A 20,152-nucleotide genomic window follows, 5' to 3' on the forward strand; every position below is an offset into this window, starting at 1 on the left:
CACAACCTGATTGGCTTACAGTAGAATTCCGGAATTAGCCAATCATGTGCAGCCCATTGTGTAAATAATGTATATAAAGCAGATACTTTGAGGGGACTTTCATTCATTCCTCCTCACCACTATGAGCTGAATAAAGAGCATGAAATCACTTTGCGACTCTGAGTATATTTCGGGGGGGGGGAGGTGGATAGACAGATCTAGAACAGTCTTATGTATATATACTGTATATATAGGAGAAAGGCGCTGAAGAGCTCCCTGCCGCGCAGTCGCTACGCCTTTATCTAGCCATCCTCCAATGATGGGGATGGGGAGGGGGGCAGGCCTCCGCCTCCTCCTCCTCCCTTCCCTGGCGTCCCTCGGTTACCAGGCAGCGGCTGGCGAAGCGCTCTGAGGGGAGCGGCCCGCTGGCCTCCTCCTCCTCTGCCGGCTTCTCGGGGGAGAGAAGGCCGAGGCGCCGGGCGAGGAGGATCCTGGGCGGGCCCGTGGCGGCGGGAAAGGCCTCCGGCGGCGCCTCCGCCTCCGCTTCTGGGGCAGGTAAAGAGCTTCCCTCCCTGCCCTCCCCGTCTCGCGCAGAACGGAGCAGGGCTCCAGGGGGGCATCTAGTCGAGACCCCGAGGCCGAGAGGGGCCTGGGGCGGAAAGAAAGACCCAAGAAAGCCAGGCGGCCCCCTCCCGGCAGGGCTTCCCCTCAAATTGCCCCCCCCCCGCCGGCGCCGCATGGAAGCATCCTTCCTTGCGCAGCAATTCATTTGGGTGCAGTTGCTCTTGAATGGATCTCCTCAAGCAAGAGGATCACGGATCATTTTAATCGCGACAATACACAAATGAGTTCTTCTTAGCCCTCAGGCGGGGAGCCGGCTCGGCTTCTTTCCCAGGTGTCCCCTGCAGCTCCTGTGCTCCATTTCTAAAGAAAAGCGGCCCCCCTCCCGGGAGCCAGATGCCAAAGGAGGGACAGGGCCTTCAGGGGGTGATTTGGCAGGAGCAGGTGGCCCTGCAAAGGGAAGAAAAGCTGCCCCTTCCGAAATGCCCAAGTTGGAAGAGGCACAAAGCGTCCTCTAGTCCAATCCCCCTGGGTAGGCAGTCAAAATGTCAATTAAACATGAACTGTTCAAAAACTATTATAAGGTACACGCTTTTAACTTGTGCACAGCCAGCTTAATGTGTGTGGCAAAATTGTTATTAATTAAAAGGATTATATTGGTGAGAGGACTCTTAGTATCTCTTTGCAGATGCACAGTTGTCATTTAATGCATGTGGCTGCTGCATCCTTGTATTCAGAGTTTCCCATTTTCCTTATTTTCCCCCTTTTCATAACTATTTCTTCAGATCAGGGGTAGGCAACCTAAGGCGCGGGGGCCGGATGCAGCCCCATCGCCTTCTCAATCCGGCCCGTGGACGGTCCAGGAATCAGCGTGTTTTTACATGAGTAAAATGTGTGCGTTTATTGAAAATGCATCTCTGGGTTATTTGTGGAGCATAGGAATTTGTACCTATATTTCCCCCCCAAAATATAGTCTGGCCCACCACATGGTCCGAGGGACGGTGGACCAGCCCACGGTTGAACAAGGTTGCTGACCCCTGCCTCAGATCCTTAATGGCCTGGTCTTTTATTGCAGCAGAAATAAAATTTATTGAATGTTTTTGAACCACTGAGGTTTCTTGGGATGCCTATTGCTTTTAGTAGCATGGTACAATACAATTCTACTGTCCACAATCAAATCCCTCGCTCTATAAAGTCCATTCCTCTTCCAGCATCTACGTTTATCGAAGCCGTGAAAAAGTGTTTCCTTCAGTTCTATTTTCTTGATAGGTAAGTGCTCTTTAAGACCTTGCAGAATGCCTCCATCTCTTTTCCAGTATCTGATGTCAGTCACGGACTGGATGAGGCTGAACGAGTTGACAAAACATTGGCGCTCCTGGTCAGTTGGAAGCAGGCTCAGGGAATGGATGGGGTTTCACTCCCCTTGAAGAGTCGGGCTTACGGTTTGGGTGTACTCCTGGATTCGGTCCTGAACTTGGATCTCCACGTTCTCCATATTTATGGCTCATGCGCCAACTGCCCATGGGATACATGCCAGTTGAACTACTGTAACGTGTTGTGTGTGGGGCTGCCCCTGTTAAAACAACTTCACTGGCTGCTGGTCCATTTCTGAGCACAATTCCAAGTGTTGGTTATATGGCTTTGGCCCAGGCCACATGAAATATATTTCGCTGGTACTAAGATCCTTGGGTGAGCGACTTCTCTCGGTGCCACCAGCATCAAAGGCATGGCAAGGGAGAATGTTTTTCTGTGGCTGCTCACTGTGGCGTTCGTACGAAGCCCCCGGTCGTCTCACGGACTATTGACCCGTACACCACTAACCCAAGTCAGTGACTGCTTCACTGGCAAAGCCCAATCTACTCATATAGTTAATTAAAGCAGTTGCCACCGTTTCTGTTTCAATGTTTTGCAACGGAATGGCTTCTGGATATTTGGTTGTGTAATCCACTATGGTGAAGATGTATCTGTTTCCCCGCTTGCTGGCTCTAGGCAATGGCCCTATCAGGTCCAGCCCTAACCATTGAAAAGGGGTTGATATGATAGGCAAGGGGCACAATTTGGCTTTTGTTTTGTCTTGACCGGTGCCTCTTCTCTGACATATGTCACAGGCTTGACAGTATTGTTTTATTTGTTTCCCCATGCCTGGCCAATAAAAAATTTGAGCCACTCTCCGTTTTGTACGTGTAATACCCATATGCGCTCCAAATACACTATTGTGAGCGTGCTGCAGGATTTTGCCTCGGTATTCATGTGGGATTACTAACTGTCTTCTCACTTCTTCACACACACACCCCTGATGGTGGGGCAAGGACATCTCGATATAAAAGGTCCTTGCTCCAACAAAACCGTTCTGGGCACTCAGGAGTTAATGGCCTCTCCAAATTGGCTGCCTCAAAGTACATTTGTAACTCAGTATCTTCTTTTTGCTTTTTGGCAAAACTTGGGAGTTTGACTTTTAGTCAAGGAAACAAAAAGGTGTTTTTTCTTTCCTCACACTGATCATCCCCTTGCTGTCCTTCAGCACTGTCTGCCTCTGCTACTGTATCCACCCCCTCAGGATTAGTTGACTGTGGGCTCCCTTTTGCTCTGGTAACTATGAAAGTACTCTGCACATGTTCTAAAATGCCCCAACTAATGAGCACAGGGGCGGGAATTTCTTCCGAAAGGGCTACCTGCCACTTCCCTGCCCAGTTTTTGAACCTGACATCTATTTCTGCCACCTTTAGGATCTCTGTTTCTTTCGAAATTCCTTTTAATTTCATTGCTTTTCCTGGAATTATGGCCTCATCCTTGATTATCTCCAGGTGGACTATAGTGACTTGTGATCCCGTGTCCTTTAACCCGAGAGATCTTTTCCCGTCTATCCAGATATACTCTCCAGCGTTCTTTAACAAGAGATTATCTTGTTGAATCGCATAACAATGCAGGACTTTGGCCTCTACTACCTCAGCAGGCTCGGGCCTAGTGGGCATGTCCGTTTCCTTGACAACCTGACTAGTTGGGCCCTGCTCCACAGGCTGCATACAATATGTCTGTTTCCGTGTGGTGCTATAACTAGATGTTTCTTTTCCTGTTTTACAATCAAAACTTTTATGACCTAATTTCCCACATCTCCCACATCTTTGGGTCCTGCATAACTTGTTTTATTGACTTTTCCCTCAGAAAACTCTGTATGGGTGTGCGCCTTCTCATGTGGGCTTTTTGATGAGGGGCTGCATCCTTTACCGGTTTCTGAGGTAATCTTTCCTTTGGTTTGCTGAAATTTATTTTTGTTTGTTTCCCAATATCTCCCACCAAATTTTGGCCCATCAAATCCATGGTCCCTGATTTCATGTATTTTATCGGCTCACGGACTATTGACCCGTACACCACTAATCCGCTGCCACCAACCAGGTCCTGCCTGGTAAAATCACTTCAGTCTCATTCAGCTTTTCAATTAATAAAGAAGAGTGTATTGTATTTCAGACACAAACAAAACTTTTACAGCATTCCAAACGTTGTTGCTCTTTACTTTCTTAGTCTTATTTTCCTCTCTCTATCTCTTCTACCTCCCCACACTCAAGAACCCACGGCCCTAACTGTCTCTCTATTACCAGCTGCCTTTCCCAACCAGCCAACCCAAGAAATCCAACCAACTGCCCACCAACAACTCCCAACAAACTCCTCCCAGAACTGCTTTTATAGTCCCACTGACTCCACCCCCTGGGTCCTGTCTGTGCAACCTGTTTAACTATTTCCCCTCCAGCACTCTCTCATATATGTTAACGTCACACTCACATATTGTGGAATTCCCTCCCAGAAGAAGTTAGATTGGCTTCCCCTTTGTTCTCTTTCTGCTGACAGGATAAGACCTTCTTATTCAGACAGGCCTTTGGAAACAAAGGGGCAGATGATGTTGACCACGGAGCTGCTATCAGGGCAAACTGAATTTTGATGCTGGTTTTCAATGTGTGTGTCGTTGCATTTTAACTGTTGTTGTTAACTATTTGGTTTTGTTACTTTGTATTCTAGAATTGGGATGCGGGTCTAAACCACTGACCCTAGGGCTTGCCGATCAGAAGGTCGGCGGTTCGAATCCCCACGACGGGGTGAGCTCCCGTTGCTCCTGCCAACCTAGCAGCTCAAAAGCACGTCAAAGTGCAAGTAGATAAATAGGTATCGCTCCGGCGGGAAGGTAAACGGCATTTCCATGCGCTGCTCTGGTTCGCCAGAAGCAGCTTAGTGATGCTGGCCACGTGACCCTGTCTGTGGACAAACGCCGGCTCCCTCGGCCAGTAAAGCGAGATGAGCGCCGCAACCTCAGAGTCGTCCGTGACTGGACCTAATGGTCAGGGGTCCCTTTACCTTTACCTTTATTCTATAATTATGTTTTGAAAGGTTGTACACTGCCTTGAATCCCAGTTTGGGAGAAAGGTGGGATATAAATACATGAAATAAAATAAAAATAATGAAATCTGCATTAGCAGTATTTATTCCATAGGCACATGTGGGGAAAACCCAACTTCAGGGACCTGCTAAGAGATTTCTCAATATCCTTTCCTGCTAACCAAACTGACGTTGTGATTCTTACATTTGTATTATGGGTGACTTGGAATATTTCATTATCCTGCATGTAAGTCCCTCGATAAATTCAATTTGATGTAGGGTGCTCCCCACAATAGGTTTTGTATAGAATTGCCATGCCTCATTGACTTTATGGGGCTATCCACACCATATGATCGAAGTAGTGTTCTTTTATGACTTCTGGAGCTTATTCTTCTTTCAGGCTGCAGAAATCTGGCATATTTAGAAGGGGGTAAATGGAGGAGGAGTACAATCCCTGAAGGTATGGAACTGTTATTCTTCCTTCCTTCCAAGGGGTATAGTTTTGACAAGAGTAGGTGAATCTTTTGTGACTTGGCACACAGTTGGCACATCATTAAATTTTGTAATTTTTTCAATTAGTGCAGAATGTATGTTGGCTATTTTTTAAAAAAATATTGTTGTTGTTGTTATAACATTGGTAGAGTGAAACTTTAAAAAATGAAAAAGGATTATAGCACTACTTAAAATAAATTATTAAAACACCTCTTCTTTTCCAGCCGCTAGCATTTTACTAATTCCCCCTCCCCAAATAAACTTTCAATCTCAAAACATGCCTTAAAAGCTGTGAGAGAAATTGGGCAGTCATACTTTAATAAATAAGCACTATAGTGCAAATTAAATACCTTTTTTAAAAAGGCTGCATTGGTGAGTTGTACCTTCTATGCCCAGAGTGCCATGTTCTATCCCTGCTGGGCTAAATATAGCAGGATTAAAATGTTCTAATGTTTTATTCCTTTTGCTCCCATTAAATGCAATTTATTTGTGGAAATTATTTCACATACAGGCAGCCCCCCATTTAGGCGTGTTCAGTATGTATGTGACCATGTATGTGTGCATCGTGCTGAACAGGAAGTGATCTGGAAATGTCATAAAGATGTCACTGAAACATCACTGAAAAGGGGTGGGTTGTTGCAAGGCTTTTTCAACGGGTTTCAATTATACATGATTTCATCGACGCATGTGGTGCCTCAGAACGTAACCCCCACGTAAATAAGGGACTGCCTGTATTCACCTGTATCAATTTTCCCCATATAAATTACGATGATTTAAGGAAACAAAAAAAGTGTGTAAATGTTAATGCATATTTTTTTTTACTTTTAGGATAATGGCAGGAAAAGTCAAATGGGTTACTGACATAGAGAAATCTGTGCTTATAAACAACTTTGAGAAGAGGGGATGGGTCCAAGTGTCAGAAAATGAAGACTGGAATTTTTACTGGTAAGCAGTGTGTGTGTGTGTTGTGGAACATGTTGCATACATAATTACACTTATTTGGGAGTAAGCCCCATTGAACTCTGTACCTCCCAATACAAATTAACCTGGACCCTGTGACCATCCTCTGAGGCCCTTCTTCATGTGCCCCCTCCATGAGAGGGCTGGAGGGTAGCAACATGAGAGCGGGCCTTTTTTGTGGTGACTCCCTCCTTGTGGGATGCTGTCTGGGGAGGTTCACCTAGTGCCTTCATTACATATATTTAGGCACTAGGCAAAACACTCCTCTTCTCCTAGGCCTTGGGCTAATTAAACAATCTTTGGCCTTTTAAACGGGGGGGGGGGCGTATAGTTTTTGTTTGTTATCATGGTATATATTTTTGTGTTTTTAAATATATGGTCATCTAATTCCTGTGTATGAGAAGAGCATCTTGTTAGGGTTCAGTTCATCAGTGGTTTATATTCATGCAGATGTCTTCAAGTTGTCTGATGATTTTTCCTTCTGATCATATTTAACGCAAAGGCCAGCCTGATTCCTATCAGGTTGTGAGTTGCATATTTTGGTGGACAATTTGGTGAGTGACAATTTTCTCTTCACAGGATGAGTGTGCAAACTATTCGAAATGTTTTCAGCGTGGAGACTGGTTACCGCCTCTCTGATGACCAGATTGTCAACCACTTCCCAAATCACTATGAGCTCACCCGAAAGGACTTAATGGTCAAAAATATTAAGAGGTACAGGAAGGAATTAGAAAAAGAAGGTAGCCCCCTTGCAGAGAAAGATGAAAATGGAAAATACCTTTACTTAGGTGAGTTGTCTTAGCCAATTCTACTATTTGTATGTGCATTTTAAACACAAGACATGCCTCAGTAGCGTGTATTATATAATAGATATTCAGAAATTTGAATCTTTGCCATCCGGTTCACACATCACATTAAATCATTGTTTAACTTACTGTGGAGCAGGGTGTCTGGCGCAGCTGCTCAAAAAGACCATGGTTCGTTCTCCTTCCCTCCTTTCTGATGGTGAGGAAACAAATCAGAGGTGGGCTAGCTGTTTTGTGGAAAGCAGTCCTTGTGGTTTGCTTGTCTCCTAACAAATCATGATGGGGTTAGTTCTTGGCTTACCATTGTGGTTTGGTAGGCGACAAGGTCTGCTCTTGGCTTACCATAATAGTTTGTTGGGAAACGTGTGTGAACCGGCTGTTTGTATAACGGCAAGCCACCCTCTGGTTTGATTTCTCGCTGGTGGACTGAAGGAACGAATAAAGTGTGCATTTCCTTTAAGCCATACTGAATCTTATACTGTGACTTAAAGTGGCGTCTGAACCAGGCCTGTGGTTTTCCAGTGAATTCTGCAGCTTACTCATCTCTCTGTGTGTGTTGCTCTGCTCAAGGTCAGTGACCACATACACAACAGTTCAGGGGAAATGTAAGCACTTCAAAAGCTCTTAATTGTGTAGAGCACATCTTCTCAGGTAGTAGGTAGTAGGATATATTCAGTGTGAGGGTCTGAGGAACAAATCTATTTCATGAAAGATCCCCTAAAGAGGCAAGTTGAGAGTGGTTTTTTGCCTGTCCAGATTGGGTATGAGAGAGCATTAAGATAAAAATATCAGTGATTTTTTTGAACCACATCTCAGTTAAAATACAACTGAGACATGAGGGCTCAGATAACGTTGCTTTGAGGCCAGTACTAAGCTCAATAGGCCACGTGTCAGTCGTGAATCAGCTGAGACAGATTTCTGAAAACGTCACATAGACAAGGTTTCTGAAGCATATTTTTGCAGATTTAAAAGAGCAGAAGTATTGAACACAGCCTTATTGCAAGTCTTCCTATAGTTTTCCAAGAGTGTGAGAAAAGATGTAATTTGTCCAAAATCGTGAGAGGCTGGTAATGGAGCAGGTGTTTAAAATCATGTTTGGTCTTTCCAAGAGTATAAAAAACAGACATGGCCTTGTTGTGGCCATCAGTTGTCGAGGTTGCAGTCTGATCCTAACCAGGTTGACTTGGGTATAAACCCAGTTGATTTCAATAGGATTGACTTCCCATTATGTATGCTTGGGTTTACAGCCTTATTTGGCCGTCTAGAATAAGACCTTTCCCATAATGCTTTTAGCATTACTATACTATAAGTTGAGAGAATGCAAGTCCATTCTTAATATACTTAGTATCAGTTAAGGTTTATATAGACTTTCAGTAACTCTTGATAGTGAAGTTCTGCAGATACTCTTCAACTCATGATAATTCTCTTAAGATGGCGAACAACAAAAAAGTTATTTCTCTGTCACCTGTTAATTGGTCTAAACCAGGCTTTCTCAACCTTGACCCTCCAGATGTTTTTGGCCTACAACTCCCATGATACCTAGCTAGCAGGACCAGTGCTCAGGGATGATGGGAATTGTAGTCTCAAAACATCTGGAGGGCCAAGGTTGAGGAAGCCTGGTTGAAACTATCCCAGCTTCTTTCTACTCTAGTATTAAACATGGAGTGCAGGTGTTGGAGAGAAGATGAGCCCTGTCACTGCCATCACCTTAACTAACCAAAAATGTAGACTAGGAGAGAATGTGAACAGGGCTGCATTTTCCCCTTTAGTTTTATGTATTGATGTATGTACTGTATTAAATATTTTTAGATGATAAATTCCTTTGGTACCGGTTCTTTGCAAAGCACTGTGTAATTAAATGGCACTCTGTATAACTATGCTATATTAAGTCTTGGTTTTCCTTGGTGTGTTTTAGACTTTGTGCCTGTCACCTTTATGCTCCCAGCTGATTACAATTTATTTGTTGAAGAATTCCGGAAAAACCCTTCCAGTACTTGGATTATGAAACCCTGCGGAAAAGCTCAAGGGAAAGGAATATTCCTTATCAACAAACTTTCCCAAATTAAAAAATGGTCTCGAGACAGCAAAACATCCACGTATGTTTAACTCCTTGTTGCAGTCTAGCATGTTTATCTGAATCTGTGACTTTCTTATTTTGCTGGAAGGTCATTCATAAGCAGTGGCGTAGCATGGGGGTTGCAGGGGGGCCGGCCGCACCGGGTGCAACATCGGGGGGGGGGGGGGCGCACGCTCACACTCGCAGTGCTAAAATCCACGGGTTAGGGGGCGCAAATTACTTGCCTTGCCCCGGGTGCCGACAACCCACGCTACGCCACTGTTCATAAGAGCTTCAAACAGTTACAGATTACAGGGCACTTTATGTGTGTAAGATAAAAATGAATCTAGAAATAAGATGGGGCCTATAAAATTGTAAGTTGTGGCACTGATTGCTTTGGTATAATTGCATGAAATGATTTTAGTGCCCTTTTGAAAGGAAGTGGAAGCTGTTTTGGGAAGCACCAAATGACTATTAACTGTGGTGGATAGAGTTTTAAGAATATTCTTAAAACTTTTTGCCAGTCAGATTAAGACAAAAGCTATAATATTTAAAATCATTTATTTACATTAATGAGTCCTTCGAACTTCTTCCTACAAAGTGTCCTGTAGCTGCAAGAAGCACTCTGTGAGCAGCACATTGGTCGTCCTTGCTTTTAAATGCTTGCGGTCTAGGGAAGTTCTTTCTTTGCATATAGCACTAAAATAAAACTGCCTTTGTTGCTTTTCTAGAGCTAGTTTTACAAATAAAAGCAAACAGTTGAATGCAACTAGCACATTTAAAATAATAAAATATACATTTCCCTAGGTTTATATCTCAGTCCTCTAAAGAAGCTTATGTGATTTCTCTGTATATCAACAATCCTCTACTGATAGGTGGCAAGAAATTTGACCTTCGCCTGTATGTTTTAGTGTCTACTTACCGTCCTCTGAGATGCTACATGTAAGTTGTCCATATTCTGACAAGGCCCCTGTTTCAGGGTGAGAAGTGGTCCTCTGGAAATAAAAAGTGATGGAGGGTAATTTTCATCCAGAGTTGTGAGGAAGTTGTATTTTAACTTGTTATATTTCCCTGTGCATATTGGCAAGCTAGAGGGGAAGAGAGATTTTGAGTAACCCTGCTAAGTTTGTCAGATGACAATCTCCAAAATAATCCCATCTAGAAATTGTTTTATGTATCCCAGCAGGGCAAATCATAAAGAAAACAAACATTTGTTTGTTATTTCCCCCACCCCCATAATTTCGGTATGGAGAATTTGTTTGACCCGATTTGCACTGACACAAATTTGCATCCACAAAGGAACTCCTCCCCTTGGGTTCCCACTGGCCAATCCCTTCACACCTTCCTCCTTCTCCCAGCTTTAAGGTGGTTTTGCTGGAATTCACTTTTGTACAATTTGGCATTGCCTTGAATCTTTTCACTTTCCTTCATTGAAATCTGTTTCTTTGTTCCATATTGGCCAAGATGTCTTTAGAAACTTTTGAAGTGCTTTAGTCTAATCCTGTTGGAATTAATCTTCTAATATCTCGCTTTTAATATTATCTCTGTATTTTGTTGAGAATCTCAAAGACTTCTGAAATCATAGTTTGAAGAAACCGTTCTTATTCTCTATCATGGTTTGGATATGTATACAGGGTAGGAGTTAGATTGCTTAATATGTATTTTAAAAATCAGTCTCCTAACACCAGGTTGTTGTGGGGTTTTGGGGTGGGGAGAGGATCCAGGAAGTAATAGACCAGGCTTCCTCAACCTCGGCTCTCCAGATGTTTTTGGCCTATAATTCCCATGATCCTTAGCTGGCAGGATGATGGGAATTGTAGTCTGAGAACATCTGGAGGGCCGAGGTTGAGGAAGCCTGTAATAGACCAGCAGTCAGAATTCTGCATTCTTTAAGAACTTTAGGATGAATATCATCCAGCCCTGGCACCTTGCTAACTTCTAAATCTTTCCCTTTAGTGGCCACAATATTTTGATGCACTAACAGAAAAATAAACAGGATTGCAAAAAGCATTGAGAAAAATTCAATACCTCCTTAATAACATTGATATTCATCATTATGAAATTGAGCAGTAAAATCCTAATCAAGGTGATTGTGCAGGGTGCAGTGAGGACTGCAGCTGCTGTTTCCAGAATGTACTCAGGACATTATGATGTGTTTAGTTGTTTTCTCCATAATAACTGTTGCTGTAATGTGTCCATTTATTGCTGTAATACATCCATTTATTGGATTAAAAGAAGTTTATTCATTTATTTTTTTAAGAATGCATATGCCAGCTTTTGATATCACTATTTCCAGGACAGTTTATAAGTTAAAATAAATAAATAAATAAATAGGTGAACAATAAAAACTGCCCCCTCCCTTTTTTGCATTTCAGGTATAAACTTGGGTTTTGTCGCTTTTGCACAGTAAAATACACACCAAGTACAAGTGAATTAGACAACATGTTTGTGCATCTTACCAATGTTGCCATTCAGAAGCATGGGGTAAAGTTGGAACATTTTTGTATAATGTATATTTAAATTACTTTAAATACATTTATAAACTGAACATATGTAATAAAAATACAGTTCTTCAGTCCCTTGATTACAACCTCTTTCCCATTGTTGGTTTAGTGGACTTACAGTAAGTACTGTTAATTCCTGGGAGTTCTACCTCTGAGGGGAACAGGGTTCTCCTAGCAGCTCTCAAACCCTTAGCAAACTATATTTCCCAGGCTTTTTTGGTGGGGAGCGGGTAACAATCTGTTTAAAGTGGTACAATTCTGTTTAAAATGCACAGCGCTGATGGGGCCAATGTCTCTGCTTCTCCTGCATACAAAACCTGATTGAAGACCATTGTGACAGCTCCCTTTATTTTTTCACAACAGTATTGCTGTCCTTACTTACTCCAGAGTCTGGCTTGTGAACCTCCTGCTCTATTAGATCAACAAAGGACTGTTTGGAAAATGTTGCGAGTGTCTTTACAGCTGATATCAAATCTATACTTTTTGATTTGACGCCTTGCCTCTGCAGGATGATTACAACCACATCCATGGTGGGAAATGGACGGTGAGCAATCTGCGCTTGTATTTAGAAAGCACTCGTGGGAAAGAGGTCACCAACAAGCTGTTTGATGAAATTCACTGGATAATTGTGCAGTCACTGAAAGCCGTTGCAGTGAGTAGAGAAACAAAAGAAAAATACGTTTTATAATGCTTCCTTCCGCTCTTCCCAGTTTGAATATTGAGGCTGTAAATATGTGTGCTTATCTTTTCGGTGTCCTTTGAAAAAAAAGTCCACAGAGTTTATTAAGCAGGCAGTACGCACATTGTGTACAAATAAGGACTATATAAGAACATGAACGTATCTCTGCTGGGCCAGGTCAGTGGCCCATCTAGTCCAGTATCCTGTTCTCACAGTAGCCAGCCATATGCCCATGGCAAGCCTGCAGGTAGGACCTGATGGCAACCGTATTCTCCACTTTCCGGAAACTGGTTTTCTGAACCATGCTGCCTCTGAGCATTGGCTAGGGGACACCGACAGCCTTGTCTTCTGTGAATTTGGCTACACCTCTTTTAATGCCACCAAAGTTGGTGGCCATCATTTTCCATTGTAGGAGCAAATCCCATAGTTTCTCCTGTGTGCTGTGTGAAGTCCTTTCTGTTGTCTCTCGTGAATCTTCCGACATTCAGCTTCACTGGATCTCCATGAATTCTTCGTGTTACGAGGGAGAAAGACTTTAATTTATCGCCTTTCTGCATGCTGTGACATTTCTATCCTGTCACCTCTTATTTGCCTTTTTTTCTAAACTAAAAGGCTCTATATGTGGAAACCTTTCCTCTTGGGAAGTTTCTCCATTCCCTCTTTTTGGGGGAAGTTTCCTCTTTTGAACTCAAATGTTCCTATGTTGGATTTTCTTGGCAAGTGGCCACTTACACTTTTATTTAATGTAATAGTCCTATGGTCACTCCTTCCTTTCAGTCCAGCAACACTTTACATCTCATACTTGGTCTTGGGTGCCACTTAAGATTAAGTCCAGGGTTGCCATCCCTCTGGTCGGTCCAAGGTCACAGTCATTTAGGGTTTCTATAAATGTTACCTTTTTGCCAAGGCTGGCATGCGTATGTGTGTGAGGGTAGTTGTGTCACCCATTAATGCATGAGTATTTGATCAGGGGACAATAGCATGCCCTCAGAACTAGATAATTTTTTGTAGGATTGAAAAATACTTTTTAAAGAAGTATTACTTGGTTCTTATCACCAGGATGAGGAATACAATCACATGGCAGCTGCAGCCTTGAGCCTGGCAACCACCCCCTTCAATGCAAAGCAAGACTTGGACAGGATCGTTTGAGCTTTGGGGGTTCTTAAAAGCAGGATGATGCCCAACACCTTCCTTTGAGTCCTTTATGGGTGGAGAGCAGCTGGGTTGGTAGCAATAACAAGCAGTAGCCCGTCAAACCTTTTGGACCCCCTTTTCCAGCCCACAATATGATTGTTTGTACCATTTATTGAGGGCATCCCACAGCTGACAGCAGCCTAGCAAAATAGGGAGCATGTAACTCAAATGCCTTGCATATTTATTTCAAGAGTTTTAGTCAGACTCCGTAGCTAGTAAAATTGTACTGATGTTCATTTCTGCTCTCATATCCATTTTCAACTCTTTCAGCCTGTAATGAACAATGATAAACACTGCTTTGAATGTTACGGATATGACATCATCATTGATGACAAGCTAAAGCCATGGCTTATTGAGGTAAGCGGAGTTATCTTGACGTTGCAGGTTTCCTTTGAAAAGCCGTGTGGAAAAGGGGTCCTGCTCATTGGCTCCTAAAGGATTCCCCTTCTCAAGACTCTGAATGGGAAAGTCTTTGCTTTTGAGGAATACTACTCATAAAAAGTTGTCTTACAATGAATCCTGGCCTTTGGTCCATCTAGTCTAGCACTATCTGCCGTAGCTGTTGCTCTCCAAGGCCTTCAACGTCGATATTTCCCAGTGCTGTTTCTGGAGATCACTTCTCATCAGAGATCCCAGGAATCGGCCACTCAGCTATGCCCCTCCTCACAGAGAAGCCTTGCTGCCTCCTTGTATGGGGCATAGTGGATGCTGAGCCACTGAGCTGGGACTCGGGCTCTGCTGGCTCCTCCCATAGGGGAAGTGGGAAATGAAGCCAGGGCAACTATGGGGACCAAACTACGGCATGATAGCACCTGGTAAAACGTCGCAAACTTGGCCGTCTCGATTCATAAAAATCAGCGGTATGTTTCGAGATCTACAACTCTGCAGAAAAGCCTTTGTTAGATGATGGGAAGGGAACCTTTGGCCCTCCCGTTGTTGCTGAGCTAGAACTCCCATCGTTCTTTGTCCCTTGGCCATGCGGGCGCTGAGTCTGATGGAAATGGGAGTTTCTGGAAGGCTCTTGCCTGGCATTTCTTTCCCTGTCTTTAGGCACCAGGCGAAAACCTTGCTCTGTAAGCAGACCTTTGGCTATCTGGACCTTCTGTGGCCCTTTGGTTTTGTTCTTGTTTTATTCCGTATTTTGTGTTCTCGTTTTGAAACCGCCTTGGAACACTGTTTAAAAAGAAAAGCCTGACTAGCTTTTCAGATACCCTTTAATTGAATAACTTTTAGAAGAAATGCCTGAAGTAACTGATCCTATCGTTTGAAGTCTTGTTTATTCAGTTACATTTTACTCCAGGAAAACCCATTTATCCTAAATAGAACCCAATAGGGCCAACAAATATATACAAAATATATGTTTTTTAATGTGATCCCAGTCAGATCCCAATTTTGCAGGACGCTCTTAGAAATATGTAATAATACATTTTTGGAATTTTTAATTCCTAATAATTTTTTATCACTTCAACCATTTTTTTAATTATGTAACTTTAAAATTTAAAGTAAATCCATCATGTGCCATATCAAATTAAAGCCCATGAAATTCTGAAGAGATTGATACTTTTAGTTTGGAAATATCTCAATTCTGAGCTGAGCTTTTAAGATTTTTGTTTAGTCTGGCAAGGCTACAATTGTCATTTTTTAAAAATTTCAAACCCCCACAACTCAAAAACGGGATGAGATAAAAAAGTAAAATTTTAGATTTAAACTTAGTTCTGATCATTCAACAAGTGTTCAAAATTTTAAGAAAACTGGCCGATATGAGGTAAAAAAATCATCAAAAATTGGGCTACTTGTTAGGGAATGACCCTGAGGTGCTGTTGATGATTTATCGTGTTTCTGTTTGTGGAAGAATTGGTGGATGTGAACTATCTATTTTTCTCCCTCCTGTGTGCACTTCGTAGGTCAACGCTTCTCCATCTCTTACTTCTAGTACTGCCAATGATCGTATCCTCAAATACAATCTTATTAATGATACACTTAACATTGCTGTCCCTAACGGGGAAATTCCAGACTGTAAATGGAATAAATCTCCCCCCAAAGAAGCCCTTGGACATTATGAGATTTTGTAAGTATTAATCATAGATAAAGCAACTGTCTGAACCTCTGCAAGTAGATACTTTAGGGCTGCCTTTTGACTAGTATCTGAGTGTAACCTAGTCTTGGTGTTAACTCAGCAAAAACTCAGATAGCACATTCTTACTTATTTCTTTTATGAATGACTTCTTAGAAAACATTTCTGAGCAATTTCGGACCATGACAAATGCATAATGCATAAAAACACAATGGTTCACAAGGTCTGTAGACTTAGTATTGTTTGTTAAATCCTTCCCAAAGCAATCCACAGGGATCTCTACTGCGGAAAGACCATTTTATGGTGGAAAAAAATAGTCCTGTGAAATACTTATGCCTCAAACACTAAGATCACTTGAATTGAGTCTTACTTAGGGTGCCAGGTGACTTAGCCATTCCAGCCTTGTACCCCTGACTTCTGTACTGTACCACACAATTTTTCTTCATTTTATCTGGTTAAATATGTCTGTAACGGTTGCATCCTTCTGTGAATAGCTGTTGAAATAACAGCCATTATTTACCAGATAATCACATTATTAAGTATTTTAGAAAGTTGCAGATCGCTGTAGCAAGTTACCGTATTTTTTGCTCCATAGGGTGCACCTAGTTTTTAGGGGGGGAAATAAAGGGGGAAAATTATTCCCCCCCCCAAACCCCAAAGAGCAAAGAAGCCAAGACTGCGCACGGGATCCATCCCGCTGGCTGTCTTGGCTTCCTCTTTAGCCACGTGCAACCTCTCCAGCCAGGAGAGGTTGTACGTGGCTTCGTTTTTAGCCGCGGGGCTGGGGCTGGGGCAGCCCGAGCTTCCCCCGACCCCAGTCCTCAGAACAGACTGCTATCCGCAAGCCTTTGGAGCCCGGCGGGAACTCCCGCCACACTCAGAGGGCTTGCAGAGAACAGGCTGCTATCCTGCCGGGGATCCGAAGGCTTGCGGATAGCTGTCTGAAGCCTGGAGAGCGAGAGGGGTCGGTGTGCACCAACCCCTCTCGCTCTCCAGGCTTCAGCGAAAGCCTGCATTCGCTCCATAGGACGCACACACTTTCCCCCTTCATTTTTGGAGGGGGAAAAGTGCGCCCTATAGAGCGAAAAATACGGTGCATATGCTTCAGGTTACAGACTCCATTAACCCAGAAATAGTGCTTCAGGTTAAGAACTTTGCTTCAGGATGAGAACAGAAATTGTGCTCCGGCTGCGCGGCGACAGCAGGAGGCCCCATTAGCTAAAGTGGTGCTTCAGGTTAAGAACAGTTTCAGGTTAAGAGTGGACCTCCGGAACGAATTAAGTACTTAACCTGAGGTACCACTGTATTTCAGAATGTTGCAGATTGCTGTGGCAAGTTATAAATGTGCAGTATCTCTGAGGTTTGTTGCTGTTAAAAGTTTTAAGGTTCTTCTAGATGAGCCATTTGTTTCACTTGAGTGACGTCACCGTCTGTCATTTATGCCATTAATCTTGAAGCAAAATGGAAAGTACTTACATACTAAATGGCAGCTGAGGCTTTAGACGGTAGTGATGCACATCCTTGGAAGAAATAGTGCAGTTGTCTGCATTGACAGGACATACACAGAAGTAAACATTAACATGAAGCTTTCAATTCAAAATAACAAGTTCTTATTCTTATCTTCTGTCCTGTGATAGAACCAAAGTACATAATCAGCAGTATAATAGTGGTATAGCTCTTCCTAAACTTCAGTGGTTTGTATCACTGTAGACTACACACAAGAAGTGGAGATTGTGTGCGTGTATAGCGAAAATACATAATCAGCAGTATAATGGTGGTATAAAAGTAAAGGGACCCCTGACCATTAGGTCCAGTCCTGACCGACTCTAGGGTTGCGCCGCTCATCTCGCTTTATTGGCCAAAGGAGCCGGTGTACAGCTTCCGGGTCATGTGGCCAGCATGACTAAGCCGCTTCTGGCGAAACAGAGCAGCGCACGGAAACGCCATTCACCTTCATAGCTCTTCCTAAACTTTAGTGGCTTGTATCACTGTAGACTACACACAAGAAGTGGAGATTGTGTGTGTGTATATATGAAATAGGGACGCGGGTGGCGCTGTGGTTACCCACTGAGCCTCTTGGCTTGCCGATCAGAAGGTCAGCAGTTCGAATCCCCGCGACAGGGTGAGCTTCCGTTGCTCGGTCCCAGCTCCTGCCAACCTAGCAGTTTGAAAGCACATCCAGCTGCAAGTAGATAAATAGGTACCGCTCCAGGGGAAAGGTAAACGGTGTTAGTCATGCTGGCCACATGACCCAGAAGCTGTCTGTGGACAAATGCCAGCTTCCTTGGCCTATAGAGCGAGATCAGCACCGCAACCCCAGAGTCGTCCGCGACTGGACCTAACGGTCAGCAGTACCTTTACCTTTATATATAAAATATCTTCCCCACACAGGTTTTCTGCATGCAGAAGAACCAGAAGTGTTCTCCTTCACATGCTTCCAATATGCATGGGGTTGGGGGAAGGGGGTTATTGGTTGGTTGGTTTTTTATTCTCATTTTTATCATGTATTTTTGTGTTATGAACCATCCTGATAATGTGGGTGGAATAATAATAATAAAAATAATAATAGGGAGATAATTGGCAAGCATTCAATTCCTCCATCTACAACCTGTAGTAGCAAAGTCTAGGAAGAGCGGTAGCACTTTGTTCTGATCATCACCTGTGAATCCCATGGGACAATACTGACTTTCTCTTTGCCCTTAGATACGATGAAGAGATGGCGCAAAGTGAAGTGTCAGATCGTGATTTGAGAAGTCGCTCTGGGCAGTCCATTGGATTGAAGGGAACTCGAACCAGAGAGACTGGAAAATCAGGGCCCCTTACATGGAAGTAGCTGCAGAATGAAGTGTAGACTGACGCTTCCTGAGATTCAGGGCTGTGGTTTTTGTAGGCAGTTTGCTTGAAATGGATGCTCAGATTTTGGATGACCTCCTTCCTGTTTGCAAAATGCTTTTATGGGGGAAGTAATGTTGCGCAAAGAGGACAGAATAGTTTTCTGTCCGGCAGTGACAAGTACATTGAAGGACTGGACAAAATTGGTTTATTAGCATGTATATAAACAGTTATTAATCAGTTCATTGCAGTTTTACTGCAGGACTGTTATGTTGCATGTTGTATGAAATAGTTGTATTAATATATACTATGACTTAATATAATTGGAAATGAGCTTTTTACCGGTAAATAAATTACTGTGTCTTGCAAACAAGTGGTTGCTTTCTCATGCATTGCTACCATAGGGGTCCCCAATACTTTTCGGTTCAGAGGCACTTGTTTTGTTTTGGACTACAAAATGCCCGTTTCATAGAACTAAGCCTGGTGATGCTCAGAATTCCTAAACGAGGAAAACGCCAACAAATAAATACAGAACTCAAGGCAGGTAACACTCCCCCAACAACCCCCCCCAGCCCTCCCAAACTGTCATTTCAATAAATCAGCAGAGGCTGGAAACCTCAGTGGGCGCCAACAGCGTGATGTGCCCCAACGTGCCACATTGGACAAAATATGCATCTTGAAATTCATATTTTGTAGGGAGAAAAGCTGTCTTTTTTTCTTAATATTTTACCAGAATTGTAAGAGTATATTACTGAAAACACATACTTTTATTTTATTTTTTGCAAATTACACCAAAAGACCAAATCAGTATGGTTCATGTTCGAAATGCCTGTTTTCAAACTACATGTTTCCACTTCTAAAAGCCGCTTGTAGAATGGGTGGGGGAACCTAATAAAGCCTTTGTGTACTGGGGATATTGTGACAGGCCTGCTGTCATGACTATATATAGCAAAGACCGATCTATAAGCTGATACAGCAATACGTTTCTGCACAATTTGATGTAACGGCTGTTACTGGCAGAAACGACGTCAGTGTTGAGTTTCAAGTATCATTCGCCAATTGTTAATCTGGCAAGCACACTAAGAAACTGGTGCATTGCAGTGGGTTTGTCAGATAGCATCACAAATTGCTACATCAACATTTATTTTTACTCTGAGGTGCTGTATTCTACTCTTAATAGTCTTTCCATATTTGCTACTTCAGTGCACTAAACCACAATTGTATGCAACTATTGTAGCCACTTCTTTTAAGTCACAAACATGCTGCTGTTGCTACTATTAGACGCTACCTTTTGACTTTGGCCAGTTGGTTACCTCTCCTTAGTGATTCTTCTATTTTCCTACCAAGGTGGTCTCCGAGGGAGACAGGAAAAAGGACATCATGTATGGGAAGAGATGCAGCAAAGTAGTGAATTTTTGTACCCCAAGGACACACAATAAAGACAACTCCTGTGGCGTTAGCCGATGTGAGACTGTGGCTCAATACAGACATCGAACCAAATCATGATTTCTGAGCACCAAACTAGTTTAGAAGCCAAATGCTACTTCAAGCTTCCAGACAACTGAGCTTATATTATCATCATTTTAATTTACTATTATTTATTGTATTTGTTAGTCATTTCTTATAAGGTAACTCAAAGTGACTTGCTTT

The 20,152-nt window shown here is 42.9% G+C and overlaps 1 protein-coding gene across 9 annotated transcripts; it reads left to right on the forward strand.

The window, feature by feature from the left end:
* The first annotated feature begins 325 nt into the window (after positions 1 to 325).
* On the forward strand, positions 326 to 19,681 carry TTLL1 (TTL family tubulin polyglutamylase complex subunit L1). Of its 9 annotated transcripts, XM_053387672.1 has the most exons (11): positions 3,114 to 3,129; positions 4,384 to 4,488; positions 6,226 to 6,342; positions 6,937 to 7,145; positions 9,079 to 9,259; positions 10,027 to 10,161; positions 11,595 to 11,703; positions 12,232 to 12,375; positions 13,867 to 13,953; positions 15,501 to 15,664; positions 18,374 to 19,681. In XM_053387672.1, coding segments are annotated over exons 2-11 (1,278 nt in total). In that variant the 5' UTR covers positions 3,114 to 3,129; positions 4,384 to 4,486; the 3' UTR covers positions 18,504 to 19,681. The 9 variants fall into 9 exon arrangements, with proteins under 9 accessions (XP_053243650.1, XP_053243651.1, XP_053243645.1 ...); XM_053387675.1 differs by lacking the exons at positions 3,114 to 3,129; positions 4,384 to 4,488 and adding an exon at positions 326 to 534; XM_053387676.1 differs by lacking the exons at positions 3,114 to 3,129; positions 4,384 to 4,488 and adding an exon at positions 967 to 1,072.
* Positions 19,682 to 20,152: the final 471 nt, after the last annotated feature.

This window comes from Podarcis raffonei, chromosome 5 (assembly GCF_027172205.1).
Source record: "Podarcis raffonei isolate rPodRaf1 chromosome 5, rPodRaf1.pri, whole genome shotgun sequence".
NCBI lineage: Eukaryota > Metazoa > Chordata > Lepidosauria > Squamata > Lacertidae > Podarcis > Podarcis raffonei.